The sequence below is a fragment of the Diuraphis noxia genome, unplaced genomic scaffold (genome assembly GCF_037042655.1).
Source record: "Diuraphis noxia isolate RWA-SAM2 unplaced genomic scaffold, SU_Dnox_SAM2 contig0002, whole genome shotgun sequence".
In the NCBI taxonomy this organism is placed as follows: domain Eukaryota; kingdom Metazoa; phylum Arthropoda; class Insecta; order Hemiptera; family Aphididae; genus Diuraphis; species Diuraphis noxia.
The window spans coordinates 37,219,251-37,236,283 of record NW_028301712.1 but is presented as its reverse complement, the minus strand read 5'-3'; the positions used below and the strand labels follow the sequence as shown (position 1 = coordinate 37,236,283).

The window sequence follows — 17,033 nt, the reverse complement described above, 5'->3', positions numbered from 1 at the left end:
AATCCTAGATCCATATGTGGGGAAATTTTATTTTTAATCTGGGCTGAATAATATGTCAACGCTCTCTGAACAATAAAAACTCTCACCTCCCTTCCATTATATAAACTATAATAATAAAGATGTTTATATCATAGGTCATCTGAGATAAGTTTCTGTTCATACCATGCCGCATGTACATATATCGGACGTCACCTATCTCCAAATAATATAAAGTCAAACTAGTCACAAACCAATGACGGTAGTAATCGCATGTACCTACCTTAAAACTTTGTACCTCAAGCGTTTATTATAATAATACTATATGTACAATAGGATCTATGGGCCATGGAGTGTGGCTATTTTACTCTCAGAAAAATTTATGTATAAGCATGCTACAGTAACAAAATAATTACTAAGATGACTCTAAACAGTCTAAACATATTTGATATTACATAGAATATAAACTGTATAACTATGGTAAGTAAAATTCATTATATTTTTTTTTACATTTTAATTATGAGTTAAAAATTATAAGAAGTATAATAACTAATGAGTGAAAAAACTGCTTGATGCTTGAATATTATTAAAGTAGTGTTATTTATTTATTTGATCATCACTTTTATAGTTTATGCGATGGTTTATTATTTATATTAATTGACATTTAAAATCAAACATAGACTATATAGTGGCGAATAAGTACTATAAATACTATTTGATTTGACTAAATATGTTATGGGCTATGGGTATATTGGCTAATATATAATAATATGTCTGAGTATGCATGATGTACCTACCTATATGTTAACGAGTTAACGGAATATCGCAGTAACATGTTATTCAGCTTCAATGATCTACAAATATTGAGCAGGCCGATTGGCCATGAAAATTGTTCAACAATTATATTTTTAAGATTGCATAAACTACGTTAGTGAATACACGCACTAATACAGTACCTACATATCGTAAAAATAATTAGCAATTACATTTTTATCACACAAACGTATATGTGTATTAGGTATTCATAATATATTTATATGCCAATCGATATTTGGTGCTAACTATTACTACTAACTATAGGTACTGAATTTAACCTGGCCTTGTTTTCAATCCCAGTTTTTGCATAAGCATTGTTATTATCTTCTTTTTTCTAGCCACGCCTCCTTTTGCGCCTTTGACCAAACTGATTTATTTAAACGATATGCATATTTTGCCCGAAAATTATCTACGTCTACTATACTATAATATTGACGCGCGTGATTCCATAAAGTAGGCTATGAGAACAAGGTGAATAGAGATTAAGGGTCATTGTAATTGATAAGATTTAAACAACACAGCATAGCGGTAGCAGTATAGTGTAAATGGAAAAATAAATAGCTTCGAGAGAGTCTTACAAATGCGTTAGATATGTAACTATGTAGAGTAAATGCATTGCAATTTATTATTAAGACAATAATCCTATTAACTGTTTTTATTATGAACACTTAAAAGCAATGGGTCGAGTTTCTAAGAAATCGTTTAAAAGATCCAGTAGACCTAGGGCTAAGTCTATGATTACGGATTGTGAAATCCAACCACTATTAAACTCAGAATTAAGCAGAACTAGCATAGCGTAAGTCCAAGATTTTTATATTATATTATAGTAAGTACCAATAAAACAGTTCTACTTTTTTTCAGAGACAATGGATTCATATTCAAATATGATTCGGAAAACAGTGATTTAGAGAATAATAAAACACCTACTACTCAGTCTAAGGCCAATGAATTGCTATATCCGTATTATTTGAGGTATGCTTGTCATTCAGATACATTGTTAAATACATGTTCTACTTCTAAGTAAATATAATAATAATTTATTAAAATTTGTAACATGAATGTAATAATTTTTCAGATCTTTTAGCTTGGACTATGATATACTTAACAGGCCAAAATTTTATCGAAAATTACAGCCTTACATTCCATTAGGTGATACTGTAAGTTTATAATTTCAATTTATAATTTCACATAATCGACGAATTATTATTTTAAAACAAATATTTAAGTTGAGAACTAAAGTTATAAATATACAAAACAAAATAATAATTTTAAGTAGAACTAATTTATGCTAAAGAACTATCGTTAAGACTACTTAATTAATCATTAATATTTTAGTGATTTATATAATAACTTTAACCTAACATTTTATATTTTGTAATTTCTTTATAATTAGTGTATATAATTTATAACTTACATATAATACTTACTAATTTTTTTATTTAGTCCGAAATAACTTAATAAGTAATGAATGAATCGATAAAATATATTATAACCAAACTAATATTTACGATCAGGGACGGCACTAGGATTTGCGGGACCCCGGGCAAAATAAATAACAGTCACATTACATATTATCTTATATAACTAATTAATCTCTGAACAGTATAAAATATAATTTCAGAACTGCGGGGTCTTAATTATAATATTTTAAAATTATGGGGCCCGGGGCAACTGTCCCGATTGCTCCCCCCCCCTTGCGCCGACCAAGTTTACGATAAGAATTAATAAACTGACTATTAACATTATTTTGCTACATGCGATAAATATAAATCAAAATAAAATATATTTAATTGAAATAATATATTTAAAAGAATTATTATTATGACAAATAAATTTAAAAATGGTTAGGTTAGTAATAATAAATACTATTACTTATTAATTACCTATTATATAATATTATGTGTGTAAAAAAATTAATGAAAAAACATATTTCTATACATCAACGTTTATACACTATAATAGCTAAATTTTAAGCACATATAAAAAGACTAAAGTACCTTCTAACCCCAGTGTAATTTCTAATGCTTCTATACCTATAACAATAATAGTTAGGTGCTTTATACTATTACAGGGGTCTTCAACCTTTTTATGCAGCAGGCCACATATTATTTTTTTTTTTAAACTTTGCGGACTGCAAACGTGTATTTTAGATAAAAAATAAAATTCAGTTTTATTATTACAATTTTTAAAATAAGGTAGGTACATTTAAAATTAAAAATTATTAATATTATTAAAACATATACCTATATAGATAAACATTTTTTTTTATTCCAAATTTTTTAAATCGCATATTTCCGATAACGGATAGCTTAACTTTTATAATTTTATTGAACTGGAAAATGTGCATGCTAAATTTAAAAAGTGATGGTGGACCGCATATTATGGCAGGGCGGACCGCGGTTTGAAGACCCCTGTACTATAACATGGTATTAGTATTATGCGTCGAATTTTGAAAAGAGAAATATGATATAATAAGCCTTGAAAATAGTATCGTATTCTACTTTTTTGACGTAATATTTTGAATATGAATCAGTTGATTGGGAAGAAAAATATCCGTACCTAATTTTGATAATATATTTTTGAAAACTTTTAGTCGTATATTAATGATAAGAATAATAATATTAGTTTATCATTTTCTAATTTGAATAGCCAATTTTGACAGGTAATTTTAAATGTAACTAATAATTAATATTTAATAAAGTGTTAGTAAAGTATTAAATTTAATGCGTTTATTATTTATATCTTAAAAAAATAACCTAACAAATATCATTATAAAATTAATACCTTCACTCAGAATCTAAAATGATACGAACTCAATAAATTATTTCTTTATTTAAGAATTGTAAAATAAAAATTTAATAATTTTAAAATATGATAACTGATGGTAAAATATGCCTAATTTCTCTGGATGTATAAAAATAAAAAATTAGGTTGTTATAGGTATATTTAAAGATTATATACGAGTATTTGTCATACATTACAAATTAATTTAAAATTACAAAATAAAATTCTTATAATGTCATATAAAAATAGCAAATAATAATTAAATTTAATTAATGGAAAATATATATTATGTAATAATAATAATAATAAAAACTTGGTAGTTTGATGTAAGCATAGTATGTTTTCAGTTTTGAGTGTATTGAGTGATAGTAGATATATTAATGAGTAAAATGAGTTACTGTCATGGTTTTTTAAATTTTAATTATTATACTAAATCATTGCATGAAAATTACAATTCTGAGCGGAATCGGCGAAAATATATAAGAATATTTTAATATTTAATAATTTCATCACCATTATAAAAAATAATAATTAATTTTACAATGATGTGCAATTTTTTAAACTTTTTTTGTTTAAAACTTTTAAATTAAAAATTGGTGATAGATTTTTTTTATCATTACCTTTTAGAGCAGTAAAATTCATTGATTTTCAACTTTGGGTGTAGTTTCTGATAAATTTGAGTTAGGTTTGCATGTGGCAGTTTACCAATTGCGCTTAAAATTACCTTTTCGTGTATTAATTACGCTCAAAAAATTTTTCAATACCAAAGGAAAACTTATTAGTTAATTATATAATAAAATATAAATGATTACACTAACTGATTTTTTTGAGAGTATCAATATAAAATATATGTGCATAATACATAATATAATATAAATTAATATTTTTTTTCCATAAAATAACCGACACTGATAAAAAATATATTTTAACCAGTCACTTTAACTTATAATAAATTGATCAATAAATAAGTTTTTATTTTTTGGGATTAGATCGCACAACAATATTTTCATATCTGCAGAAAGTAGTCGGTAAGGAAATTTGAATACAAGCGCAATTATTGATAAATTTACACTAAAATACAAATTTTGTTTTGTGCGTATTGGTCCATGTCTAAGTTTGCCATTCATCATATTTTTAGATCATGTATTAATTTATTTGTACTTTGTAGTAGTACGTTATAGTCAGGTATACCTGCTTAGTGCTTACTATTATTTGTTCTTAGTTTAGAATTATACAGTATAAGTTCAACAATATCTTTTTTAATGACCTCTTTACATGTTTTTGTATCAGATGACTGAGACCATTGAAGTACAGAAGAGAGGAATTAAATAACCACTGTAATATAAATAATGTTGTGACTTCATAAATTTAAGTAAAATTAGTAAAATTACGCCATGGGTCGAGAAAATTCAAATATTTTGTGAACATTTTGAGTATCTACAATAATTTGTTTTTGAGTTAGTGAGTTACAATAAAAATTCCATAAATATTCCTGATATTTCCGATCATTTTGAAAAGTACTGCATCACATGTTTACTTTTAACCATTTCGTCCGACTTCAAACCTAATTCAATTTCAATGTCATACCAGAAACGAGAAACCACCTTTAAAGTTAAAGATTGAAGCATTTTTTTCTCAAAAAGATTGTGGCGTATACAAAACTATAATAAAAAAAGAAAAGACATAATTGTAAAGCCAATATAGGCACATTAATTGGCATATTATTGCCTTGATTAAAGTTTAAAATAATTTATTAATACAAACTTAAGTAACAAAAAAAGCGGGTAACTCGTGGATGTCGCTCTGCTGTACCTATACTATTAAATTATTGTATACGAAAAACGATTCTGAGCGGAGACGGTTTATCTGTATAGGATATATTATATATTATTCAAAATTTTCAAATCTGATTTAAAAAGAAAAATTGTTATGAATTTCTATCTAAAATATTTACACAATAATATATAGGTATTATATAGCATATTTGATAAGGGTTACAATAATACATGAGCACATGAGTAAGAAGCCACCCACTATTGACACTTGACTGGAAGTTGTATGAAACTAGCTATATTTATAAATACTGATTCATTTTTTTTTTTTTTTTTTTTTTTTGATATTAGTTCCCTAGCAAGTCACGGCACCAGCTCCTTTTTAATCGACGCTTGGGGTTGCCAGGTAATGTTTAGGTGGATAAGTTTTTAATGAGTGAGTTTTGGTGTGTTTGCAGCCGGGCATGAAAAATTTTGTGGAAACGCATAGCTTCTTCTGTCACGGTTTTAATCGACGGATCATTATGTATAGTGTAATTCGAAACAAAGGGTGTAGCATTAATAATTTTCCGAAGAGCAATATTCTGAAATTGTTGAATTTTGTTAGTATTGGACGCTTTTGCTGTACACCATAGTTGAAGACCATATGTCCATAGAGGTTTGAGTAATGTTTTATACATAAGAACTTTAGTTTTTGAACTGGAGTGTTTGTTATTTGTGAGTAGCGTTCGTAGTATGCGAATACGGGCGTTTAAGGCAAGTATTTGTATACGGATATGGCTATTCCAAGTGAGGCACTTGTCCAAGTTAAGTCCAAGATATCTAACTGCGACAGATGTGGGGATAAGTTTATTATTTAAATAGACATTAGGACAAATGGAATGGCATAAAGTGAATGTTGTACGTACTGACTTATTGGGATTAAGTTTAATGCGCTAATTGGTGTACCATTCAGACTTTAGGTTGAGATGAGTTTGAAGATTTGCTGAGGCATAATCAGCTATTATACAATAGTATTTTAGGAGATAGGCTGATCAGAAGTGTAGATATTAAAAAGAAAGGGAGAGAGGATTCCACCCTGGAGAACTCCAGCTAAGATTTTCTCGAATTTGGATACTGAGGAACCAAACCGGATTTGAAAATGACGGTCGCTTATATAAGACTTAATTAATAAAAATAAGCAGGGGGAGAGAAATTTTTTTAGTTTAAAAAGTAATCCCTCGTACCAAACTCTATCAAACGCTTGGCTGATGTCGAGAAAGACACAAGTGCAATAATACTTGTTTTCAAGGGAGCACGAGATTGCGTCAACTAATCTATGTAGTATGTACCTGGTGTATTGTATTATGCGCTGATTGAAAACCAAATTATGAGACAGGTAATATCTTGTTTCTAAAATGTACGGTAACAGTCTTTTAAGTATCAGTCTTTCTAGTATCTTACCTAGAAAAGGTAATAGACTTATTGGTCTGTACGAGGAAGGTAGATCAGGTTAGATTAGGTCACACATTCATGATTAATATAATATTATCATTTATAAATATATAACTTACTTAAAATTTAATACTTTGAATAATGAATACATTATAATTTTTAAGTATTAAATTAAACATGTTAAGAGGTTAAGAGTCTTATTTAAGTAGATATATTTACAAAATAATTAGTGATTAATTTTTACAATAGGACTCGTCGTGTCACTTTGTTAAATTAACTAAATTTTTTTAAATATTTTTTAGATTACCAATGAGCCATACACTCAAAATAGTATAATTACCATGTAAGTATGTTTTTGAAATATTATATTTTATTAATATTCATAAGTAGGTATCTGTAATATAACTAATATAAGCATAGGCGCAAATCGCAGGGGGCTAAAGGGGCTTAGCCCCCTCAATATCAGTGTCCTACAAACTATTAAAAACTCAATAATTTTGAAATTTCATTAGTGTACATTCTTTTTCTATCATTCATATACCTATATGTATGTATTTATATAAAAAAATAAAATAATCACAATTAAAATATTCAAAAATATTGTGTAGGTACCTATATGTATACTTAATAGATACGTAGTTTGAAGATTATGTAACTTTTCATGCTACGGTATAATAATATATTAGGTATACCTATAATGTTTTTACGATAAATACAATAGGTGAGTACCATATTGTACCAATATGATGCCATATCTCGCATTTGTATCCACGGATTTTTTTCAACGTATAAATAGTCATGCAGGGCTTAAGCCCCCCTCCCATTTCCCACCCCCGTAAAATTTATCCAATTTGCGCCTATGAATATAAGTATAATCAGTATTAAGTAGGTATAGGTACTTACTTTATTATAGTATATATTTCGTGTAAATTAATAAATCACAATTCAAATATTTTTGAACATCGTAAATAGCAGGGGATATGATACAAATATTTTGTGAAGTAAAAAAAATATGATATACCTACCTAATTTGTTCGGTCGTTTGTCGTATTTCATGAAATCATGATACATATAACGATACAAACGTTTCGAAATCTACAAAACGATAGAAAATGTAACATAATAAATATGTAGTTGTATATATACATTTTTTTTTGTAACTTGTAAGTTGGAGAATTGTCACGGTATTTTCTAAAAGAGTTAAAAACAAATCTTCAAGGTATTTCAACAATTATAATAAGTTACCATCTTTCATAAATAGTTCTAAACATTTAACAGCAGATTAAATTGAATTACTGAGGGTTTGAATGTGTACCTACAATAATCGAAAGTTTGGGATTTTCGAGGTTAGAAAATATAAATTCGATTAATGTATGACCAATATTTAGAAAAAATATTTTTAATTTAACCATTATATAAATACACGATATTTACGGATATCCGTTGTAACCTTTCAATTAGAGACACGTGGGGTGACTGGTGACATGCAAAGATGTGTTCATCCATAATATTTACAAATACATCATAATAGGTACCTACATATGAGTCCAACATGTGTCATATATTATACATAATGCACAATGCACATCTAAAATTGAGATAAAAAAAAAATTAAAGGATTTTAAAATCGTGCACGCACTCATTTTTTCTATACATACATTATATTATGTATTTATGTGTATTATCCATATAAATTTACTGCTTATACATTAGATTACATACTAATTATTATCATACCCACGTTTATTGACTACTCTATATCAGCTAATATATATGCTCGTGTGCATTACCTTACTATTCGGTGCAGTCTGACGTCTGCTGTCGCAGTGTCATCCTCGCTGAGGTTGTGAATAAACGAACGATCGTGCCGTATATATTGTTAGAGATAGAGGTTTGTCAAGAGGTAGTGAGAGACATTGTTTAAAATGTATACACTGATCAAAATAATCCACAAAATATTTTTTACTGTGGTTAAAAGAGTCACGGAAGTCGTAAACGAGCATGTATATTATATATATATTTATATGTGAGTGGGTAAATATATAATAGAGTGACCGCCGACCGGCCGGCCGGCCGGCTCTCGATGAATGGGGGTAAAGTCGCGGTGCGACGTCGACGGCGGAATGCGCGTGATTCCCCGAAACCAACGTGTAGACAGTGGTGGCGGCGAAAAGGGGTTTATTGATCTGCCAAACTAACCCCGGAGAGTCTGGGGTCGTTGCACCTCACGCACGCCGGGTCTACCGACGAGTAGGGTTCAATAACCCGTAAAATGCAGAGTTTCCTTATATACTTGTATAAATTATATTATAATATAATAGCTTAGCGAGTAATACATAGAGCACTCAGATATTCAAAATAAAAATACATAATAACACATTATATACATATATATATATATATATATATTATTGGAGTACCAAATAGAAGTTACTATGCAGTTAAGAAACATGATAAGAACAATAAACTTCAAGAAAATCTGGAGTATTTAAAGTTATTTAAAAGGAGGAATCAATAAATTGTTGGTCAGCTTTAATTGCGCCGTGAAGAAAGAGCTCGAATACGTAGGACTTCGCGAATAATTGAAAAGTCGTGGTGTGAAGTTGGGAAATTAAGAATACAAGAACAATAGATATTATAATAAAAATCTATTTTAAACATTTCCAAGGCGAAGCTTTGCAAGAAAAGCGTGAAAAATAACCACACCATATTTTAAAAGAGGCCTAACGGCTAACATATAAAAAGTATAAAGTTTGGACTTTCGAAGACAGTTGGCTGATTTAAAATCGTTGTCGTTCCGTTTAATGAAATCAAAAAGACTTTTAGTATACTTCTACGAGTTTCTACTATTTACGGTAACATGTATGTGATGTTCAAAATAATGAGAGAATGTAGACAAAAACTCGTTGGTGTTGAAAATTATTCAGAAAACAAGAGAAAAATGGAGGTGAACGAAATCTGGAGAAAAAAGTAACACTTACTCAATTTGAAAGTTGATTGCCAATGTTGGTGACCGGAAGACTATTTTATAAGCTATATTATATATTATTCAAGTATGCATTATTTGAGGTCAACAATTTGAACATTTAACAACATTCAACTATCGGTCATTCGGTCATAGAGGATTATTGACAAATGTAATTAATAACATTCCATATAGTCGTGCCATGTTCCATCTTCCATTTTCCATATATTTAACTATTTAGGTAACACAATAACTACTTACAATACTCGCTACTGCGAGATTCATATACTTTAGATACGATATAGTAAAAATCCGACTTTATATAATCTTAAGGCGGGTTTCCACACATTCACGTGTAGTGTGCCGTATAAACTAAAAAATATGTTCGGCAATCCAAGAACACCGCGGTAACGTGGTTAATCGTGTTGTACAAACACTCTGGTATATAAAAGCTTACCACGGGTATCAACCAATCACAGCACAGAATTTTTATGCACGCGCACACGAACGGGTATAGAAAAAACCTGAGGCCTTTCCTGAAAGAAAATAACGTTTATAATCTTATGGCCGACGTGGGCACCTCTATCGTGGTATATAATAGTTACCGAAACGACTGTAGTCCTCTATAATATTTATGTGATGTGCGGCGTGCACTTTAAAACTTGTGGGATTTCGCTAACGGGAGCGACTATATTAAGTGGCCCATACACAATCAATATTATCGTCATCAATTGGTATCAGAATGGCTCAAATCAAAACCGAAATATTTGCGAATTTTTAGGATTTGACGACAACTACCCGTTAGAATAATACAGGGCCTCCGTGACTGAGGCCCGGCGTTCATTCAAATAATTCCTTCAATATATAATAGAAAAATGCTTCGAAATTAATTGTTATTTAAGAGGGGCCCTGTACCAAGACCAAAAATATGATATGGGGTTGGGCTGCGTTAGAAATATGAAGATATATGCATTTTTAACCTGAAATATAAATTTTAAATAATACACACAAAACGTACATACATTTATGCATAAATAATTAATTATCATATTAGATCAGCGATTAGAGCCACCCGGCACTATATAAATGTTTAGCTATACACTGTCGAAAAACACGAACAATCATTTTAAAACATTAGATCTTTTGTCGTCATAAAAGTATAATACCTTCCAACCGACAAATAGTATATGTTCACAAATCCGCGATTGTATATTTTTCTTGTAGACAAATTACTAACATAATGTTAAATGACGAGTGCCGAATCATCATGTATGCAGATATTTATTTGACTAGTATAGATCGATCAGACTAAGTATTATAAAAATATAATATTTTGATTTTAGTTTCGCAATATGGAACACAATAATGGGAACATCCCTATTAGCAATGCCTTGGAGCGTAGAACGAGCAGGACTAGCGATGGGATTATTATTAATGTTCGTCATAGCAGCACTATGTTTATACACATCTAATCGCATTCTTAAAGTGCAAGTACTTCACGGTAAATATATTTCAAAAACCATGATTAAATGGCTCACCTCCCACAAATAGAATTGACAAAAGACAACTGATAGGTACTATTAGGTATATACATAAAATATATGTGACAATAACTAAAAAAATTGATAAATATTATTTATTTAAACATAAAAAATGACTGAGCGATAAAAATTACATTTTCTAATATTATAATGTTCATTCATTTTTTTAAGGAAATGATACCGGCGAAGTAGCACAATTGAGCAAAAAATTACTGGGCCCTTGGGCCGAAGTTATAGCGAAATTATTCTCGTTTATAATTTTACTGGGTGCCAACATAGTGTATTGGATATTGATGTCGAATTTTTTATATTATTCTGTCGGATATATTCACGGTAAGGGAAAATTGTAATTTTTTTAGACAAAATTATTGTATTATTGTAACCCACTGATAAACCTATATATATTCATACATTTTTGGCACGGATGCAGATTTACTCTTTGCGGACGAAAGCACCGGGTTGTTCGAATTCAACACTACTAACCGTAAGTTGGTATATTTAAATTTAAATCCATTATGCATCTGAATAAATTGTGTTTCGCCATAAGTATCGACTACGTTATTATGTGAACTTTTTAAGGTTTGAAGTTCGGAATTATGTGCAGTAGAGGTAAAATTTCAATAAAAAAAAATTGGTGGTTTGAACCTCCTTATTTCTCAGTTAATCCACAAACAGCATAAATTATTCGGGTGCTAATTTAATAAATTGAGGTGTTAATGAAATTAATCAACCCTTCCTCTCTCAAAAAAAATCATCTCACACCATATAAATTGCAATCATTTCGTTTCAGTAATATGCCCAAGCAATGCGGGCTACATAAATGCTACGTCCAACACGACCAGGCAGTTGACGTTATACGAACAAATTTGGGATCTCAACACGACGGTGCCGATATTTCTCGTCGTGATCGTTGCTCCACTGTTGAACTTTAGATCGGCCACGTTTTTCACAAAGTTTAATTCTTTGGGTAAATTATATAGCACTCCGCTATACACGTGGTTTAATTATATATAACAGTCGTCTTTGTCCCACAAGTCGGTGAATTATATTTATATATTTACATAATATGTTGTTTTTCGCTCGTTTATTCTTCATTTCAATTGGGCCAATGACTACTGATTAATATTGTGCAATAATTATTCATTTAGTTTTTGTGAGTATTTTCATGGGGAAATATACGATAAACGTGTTTAATTTACGTTTCCTTCAAATTTCAATGTTGGAACAATTTATCTGGTAGGTAGAATCTACCTGGTAGATAATTAAAAGTATATTATTATAATTTAGTAGTTTAGTACAATACACGTCATATACAGTTAAAAATTTTAAAACCTTAAATGCAGTTTTAAAAGAAAAATTTAGCAGGTACTTATAATTCAGTTAAAGTAGGTATATTATATACTTACCTCCATACAAATAATGGTACCAAATCTTTAAAAAAATTTGTTGTAAATATATTTAGTGACACAGGGACAAACGCGACTGAATAATTTGTATCAGTGTATAGCAAACAATTCACCAAGCATGCTCATTCCATTTTTTTTCTACAGTAATGCAGACAATGCAGTTATTCAAAATCTGATTTTTATCATTTTTACATTTATTTACAAAGATCGTGTATTTAAATTTATTTTTTTAATTTTTGCTGAAAATGTATCAAAATCATAATTCAAACGAGTGGTTTAAGAGTTAATTTTACTCATTATATTTGTATTCTATGGATAAGATGCTCATTGCTCATGATAATGTGTTTGGAAAATGTGAGAGGCTGTAGCTATTTGGAAATTTTAGTCATTGATATTAATCTAGCAATATTTATAGTTAGTAAAAATGATTCAAGTATAATAAATACTAAATCCAATGAAATGATTTCATATTTTTGTAAATCCATTTTTAAGGACTATTATTCTAAGTTCTAACATTTGATAACTGGGAAAATATATATTCGAATTAGGTAAAAAAAAAATACACACTAAATAATTAATATTTATAATAAATAATAAAAAGTTTTCATTTGAAAACAGAAATTTCTATCTACACTAGATAATCTTAAGTGGCTAAAATAGTACAAAGAATTTCAAGAATTTGAAATTTTAAGTGCATATAAAAATTCTAGTAATTATAAATTGAAAATGTTATTAAAGAAAAAAGGAATGAGCATAATAATTGGTGAATCACTATGTAGAAAACTTAAATATATTTAAATTATTTTCATAGGAACTTTGGCTGTACTGTATCTATTCATATTTGTCATAATAAAATCATATAGTTGGGGAATTAATATGTCTGCACCAACAATAGAAGGATTAACAGATTATTCTGAATTTTATAAAAACACATTTCCTGCAACATCTGGAATGCTTACATTATCAATGTTCATACATAATATTATCATTACAATAATGAGAAATAATGAAAATCAAAAACATAATGTAAGTAACTATATTTTTATTTTTTTAAATTAAATACTAATCGTGAGATTTTTTCAATATATTTAGGGCCGTGATTTATCAATAGCATTCACACTTGTTCTCTTAACTTATATATTGATTGGAATTACTTTCTATGTGTGTTTTCCATTAGCTAAATCATGCATCGAAGATGTAAGTATATTATAATAACTACTAGTATTACAACTGTTTTCTAAAGAACAAATTGGGACTAAAGTACAGAGCTCACTAACAGTCAATAATATGACTTATGAGCTATAACTCTAGTCTCTATTGTAGATAATAAAACACAATGATCATTATATAATACATACAACATAAATTAAAATTTTAAGATCCAAATTCTAACAAATTATTTTATTACCTACTTAATAAATGATTTAATAATCTAACCTAATCTGTTTTTCAATCTTATAACAATAAAATAAAAATACACATTACTTATTCATTCACCTTTGTAGAATACAATTAGTATAAATTGTTTTTTTTTTGAAATTTAGAACAGTTGAAATTGGCATAACTATTTCTAATAATTGAATAACATTTGTGTGCATAAACAGATTTAATCCTATAAAATATCAAACATTTAATTAATGATTTAAATGGAGTTTATACCTACATATGTTTACAAAGCAAATCACAACATAAAATATAACAAATCTGTGTCAAAAAAACAGTTTTGTGTTGTTAGCTTTAATATTGGTGAATCTCTACTTGTATTTTGGTCTTTTACAATATTTTAATTCTTAGGCATGTTTTGAGTATTTTAAAAATGCAACATTTTACATACTGATAACTTGCATAACTAATTAAAATATCATAAAAAATGAATGTATGTCACACAAATATAAAAAATGTTCTTATACAATTAACATTAAAGCTAATAACACAAAATTGGTTCTATTAAATTTAAATTACATAAGTTAAACCAAGTCCAAGTGTACAGCTGTATGTTTGCAGAGCTGGGCCGATCAATAGCGGCGCTCCTGGAAAAATAAAAATTTGCGCCCCCTCCCTAAATTTTCAAATTTAATTATATCAAATTTTGCGCCTCCATTCCTACTCCATTTTTTGCGCCCACCTTACCAGGCCCTCAGCCTGGCGCTGTATGTTTGTAAGACAGTGACAATCCGTGATGTAGTGAAGAGTACAATATTATTTTATGCATGTACCCTTAACAAAAATTGTGGTTTGCAAGTACACATCTCATGAACAAGATATTGTATTATTCAGTAAATAATATTTATTAAATTTTTATATCTAATGAGAAAAATAATAAGCATAATTTGTTTACTTATACAGCAGTCATCTGATCTGCACACAGATATTCTGTTAAAGAATTTTTTTAAGTTTAATTATCAGTAAATATATAATACCAATATTTATCAGGTCATATTGTATATTATATAGATGAATAAGTGGATACTCGTCAAATACGGTGTCTACTAAAATTCAATGTTAAGGGTGAATTGTGAATATACAATCCACATCCACATATGAAAATATTCGTTTTGTCCACCAAACATGTGGTAGATAGCATATGGGCGAGTACTGAATTGTTGGGGTAGAGGATATTTTTCTTTAGATAATTTTTTTCAAAATTATTAAGGAGTATACCCATACATTTTTTTAGAATTTCATTGCTGGAGATAACACCATGTGTGACCTCTTAATGTTGTACCAATCGTAGTAAAAAAATAATAATAAATTGTTTGACACAATTTATGTTTATAAGCATTTAAAGTTCAAATGTTTAGTTAAAAATTAATTACTTGTATCAAAAAAATATATAATTTAAATATAGATAAAATAATATATCCTATGCTGACAAAACATCTCCATTCAGAATCATGTTTTGTATACAATGTACCTGTCATTGCATTCAAATTTAACACATCCACTATAGTGACCTACTCACCATCTCTATTATACAGCAGAGCGATATCCACTTGTCCACTTTTTTGTTTTTACCATCAATATTTATACAACTAAGTCATAGTTATAGTTGAGTTGATACATTATAGTAGTTGAATGTTGAACTACACATTATTATTAATGATTATGCTTTAAATTTTTAATTATATGTATTTAATAACAAAAATAAGTCAGTTGCTAACAACTTTTGTTGTTTTTTTTCAGAACTTTTTAAACAACTTTCCTAGAACAGATGTCTTTAGCATTATTGCAAGAGTTTTTCTTTTCTTTCAATTATTGACAGTCTACCCTTTGATATCATACATGCTACGAGTACAAGTGTTCGCAGCTCTTGAGCTATCAATATACCCAAGCGTTTTACATGTTATCGCACTCAATTGTTTTGTGATTTTTATATGCATATTATTTGCAATCTTCATGCCACATATTGGAACAGTAATAAGGTTAGAAAATCCTTATATTTTAGATTGTGTATCTATGTTTTATTAATTAAATCTGTACATAAAAATGTATTACTGTATTTTTTTTAGATTTAGTGGTGCAATTTGTGGATTTGTCTACATATATACATTACCAACCATGTTACATTTGGCATCACAAAGAAGACGCAATCTTTTAACATTTGGATCAGTCATTTTTCATGTTTCAATATCATTAATTGGACTAGCTAATCTAATTGCTCAATTTTTTGTTTAAAAATAACTTTAAATTTTGTTTAAAAAAGTTTAAAGTAAAAATTGTAAATTAAAAAAAAAACATTAACATAGCCAATTTATTTTCATATTCATTAATAAGTTGTCTTTAATTTTTCATTAAAGACATTTTTTTTTTTACTGTGATCTCTTAGCGATAAGAGTGTGATATCCATTGACATTTCATTACGTATTTTTTTTTTAACTTAAGTTATTTATTTTAACTATTATTTATTATACACAATCTTGTTATACATAATAATGTATAATAAAAAATAAAAATACATTGAATTTATTGATATTATTTGAATTTTATTTTAAATGTTCTGATACTTGTAGGAAAATTATATACTTAAATTGTGTATATTATTAAATATTCATTGTTTAGATCATTATTCATTACCTACTAGGTACTAACTACAGTTTACCTACATAATAACTGAGTATGAACTGTTAATGAAATATATATTGAAAGTATACATAAAAACTAATAATTAATTATAATTATAATAAGTATAGATATTTCCTATATTTTTTTTTAAATATAATAATAGTATCTGAGTTATTCAACTAACAAATTCAATCTTCACTGTTGTAATATTATATTATTAAACCCACTTAAATTGTTTAAAATATAATTGTTATCAATTCATGATTTTATTAATTTT

The 17,033-nt window shown here is 28.2% G+C and overlaps 2 protein-coding genes across 4 annotated transcripts in view; one reads left to right on the top strand and one right to left on the bottom strand.

Moving 5' to 3' along the window:
* Window positions 1–8,826, bottom strand: part of Pgm1 (phosphoglucose mutase 1) — a 31,188-nt gene extending 22,362 nt beyond the window's left edge. Inside the window, exon 1 of the mRNA XM_015508021.2 lies at window positions 8,573–8,826. The gene's annotated coding sequence lies outside the window, so the exon portion shown is untranslated. The remainder of the gene's footprint in view (window positions 1–8,572) is intronic.
* On the top strand, window positions 237–16,669 carry LOC107161566 (neutral amino acid transporter 9-like). 3 transcript variants are annotated; one of them, XM_015508023.2, is made up of 13 exons: window positions 237–456; window positions 1,468–1,588; window positions 1,654–1,764; window positions 1,868–1,949; window positions 7,085–7,125; window positions 11,091–11,248; window positions 11,460–11,621; window positions 11,719–11,772; window positions 12,079–12,255; window positions 13,506–13,720; window positions 13,787–13,891; window positions 15,878–16,116; window positions 16,204–16,669. In XM_015508023.2, the coding sequence occupies exons 2-13, from the start codon at window positions 1,470–1,472 to the stop codon at window positions 16,367–16,369; spliced, it is 1,629 nt and encodes a 542-aa protein (XP_015363509.2). In that variant the 5' UTR covers window positions 237–456; window positions 1,468–1,469; the 3' UTR covers window positions 16,370–16,669. The 3 variants fall into 3 exon arrangements, with proteins under 3 accessions (XP_015363509.2, XP_015363508.2, XP_089075088.1); XM_015508022.2 differs by lacking the exon at window positions 237–456 and having other exon boundaries at window positions 1,333–1,588; XM_089218962.1 differs by lacking the exons at window positions 237–456; window positions 1,468–1,588; window positions 1,654–1,764; window positions 1,868–1,949 and adding an exon at window positions 5,884–6,726.
* Window positions 16,670–17,033: the final 364 nt, after the last annotated feature.

Coding starts and splice junctions, on each gene's coding strand:
- LOC107161566 (XM_015508023.2), top strand. CDS start 1,470: ATGGGTCGAGTTTCTAAGAAATCGTTTAAAAGATCCAGTAGACCTAGG. Junction 1,589..1,653: donor TTAAGCAGAACTAGCATAGC/GTAAGTCCAAGA, acceptor ACTTTTTTTCAG/AGACAATGGATTCATATTCA. Junction 11,249..11,459: donor TAAAGTGCAAGTACTTCACG/GTAAATATATTT, acceptor CATTTTTTTAAG/GAAATGATACCGGCGAAGTA.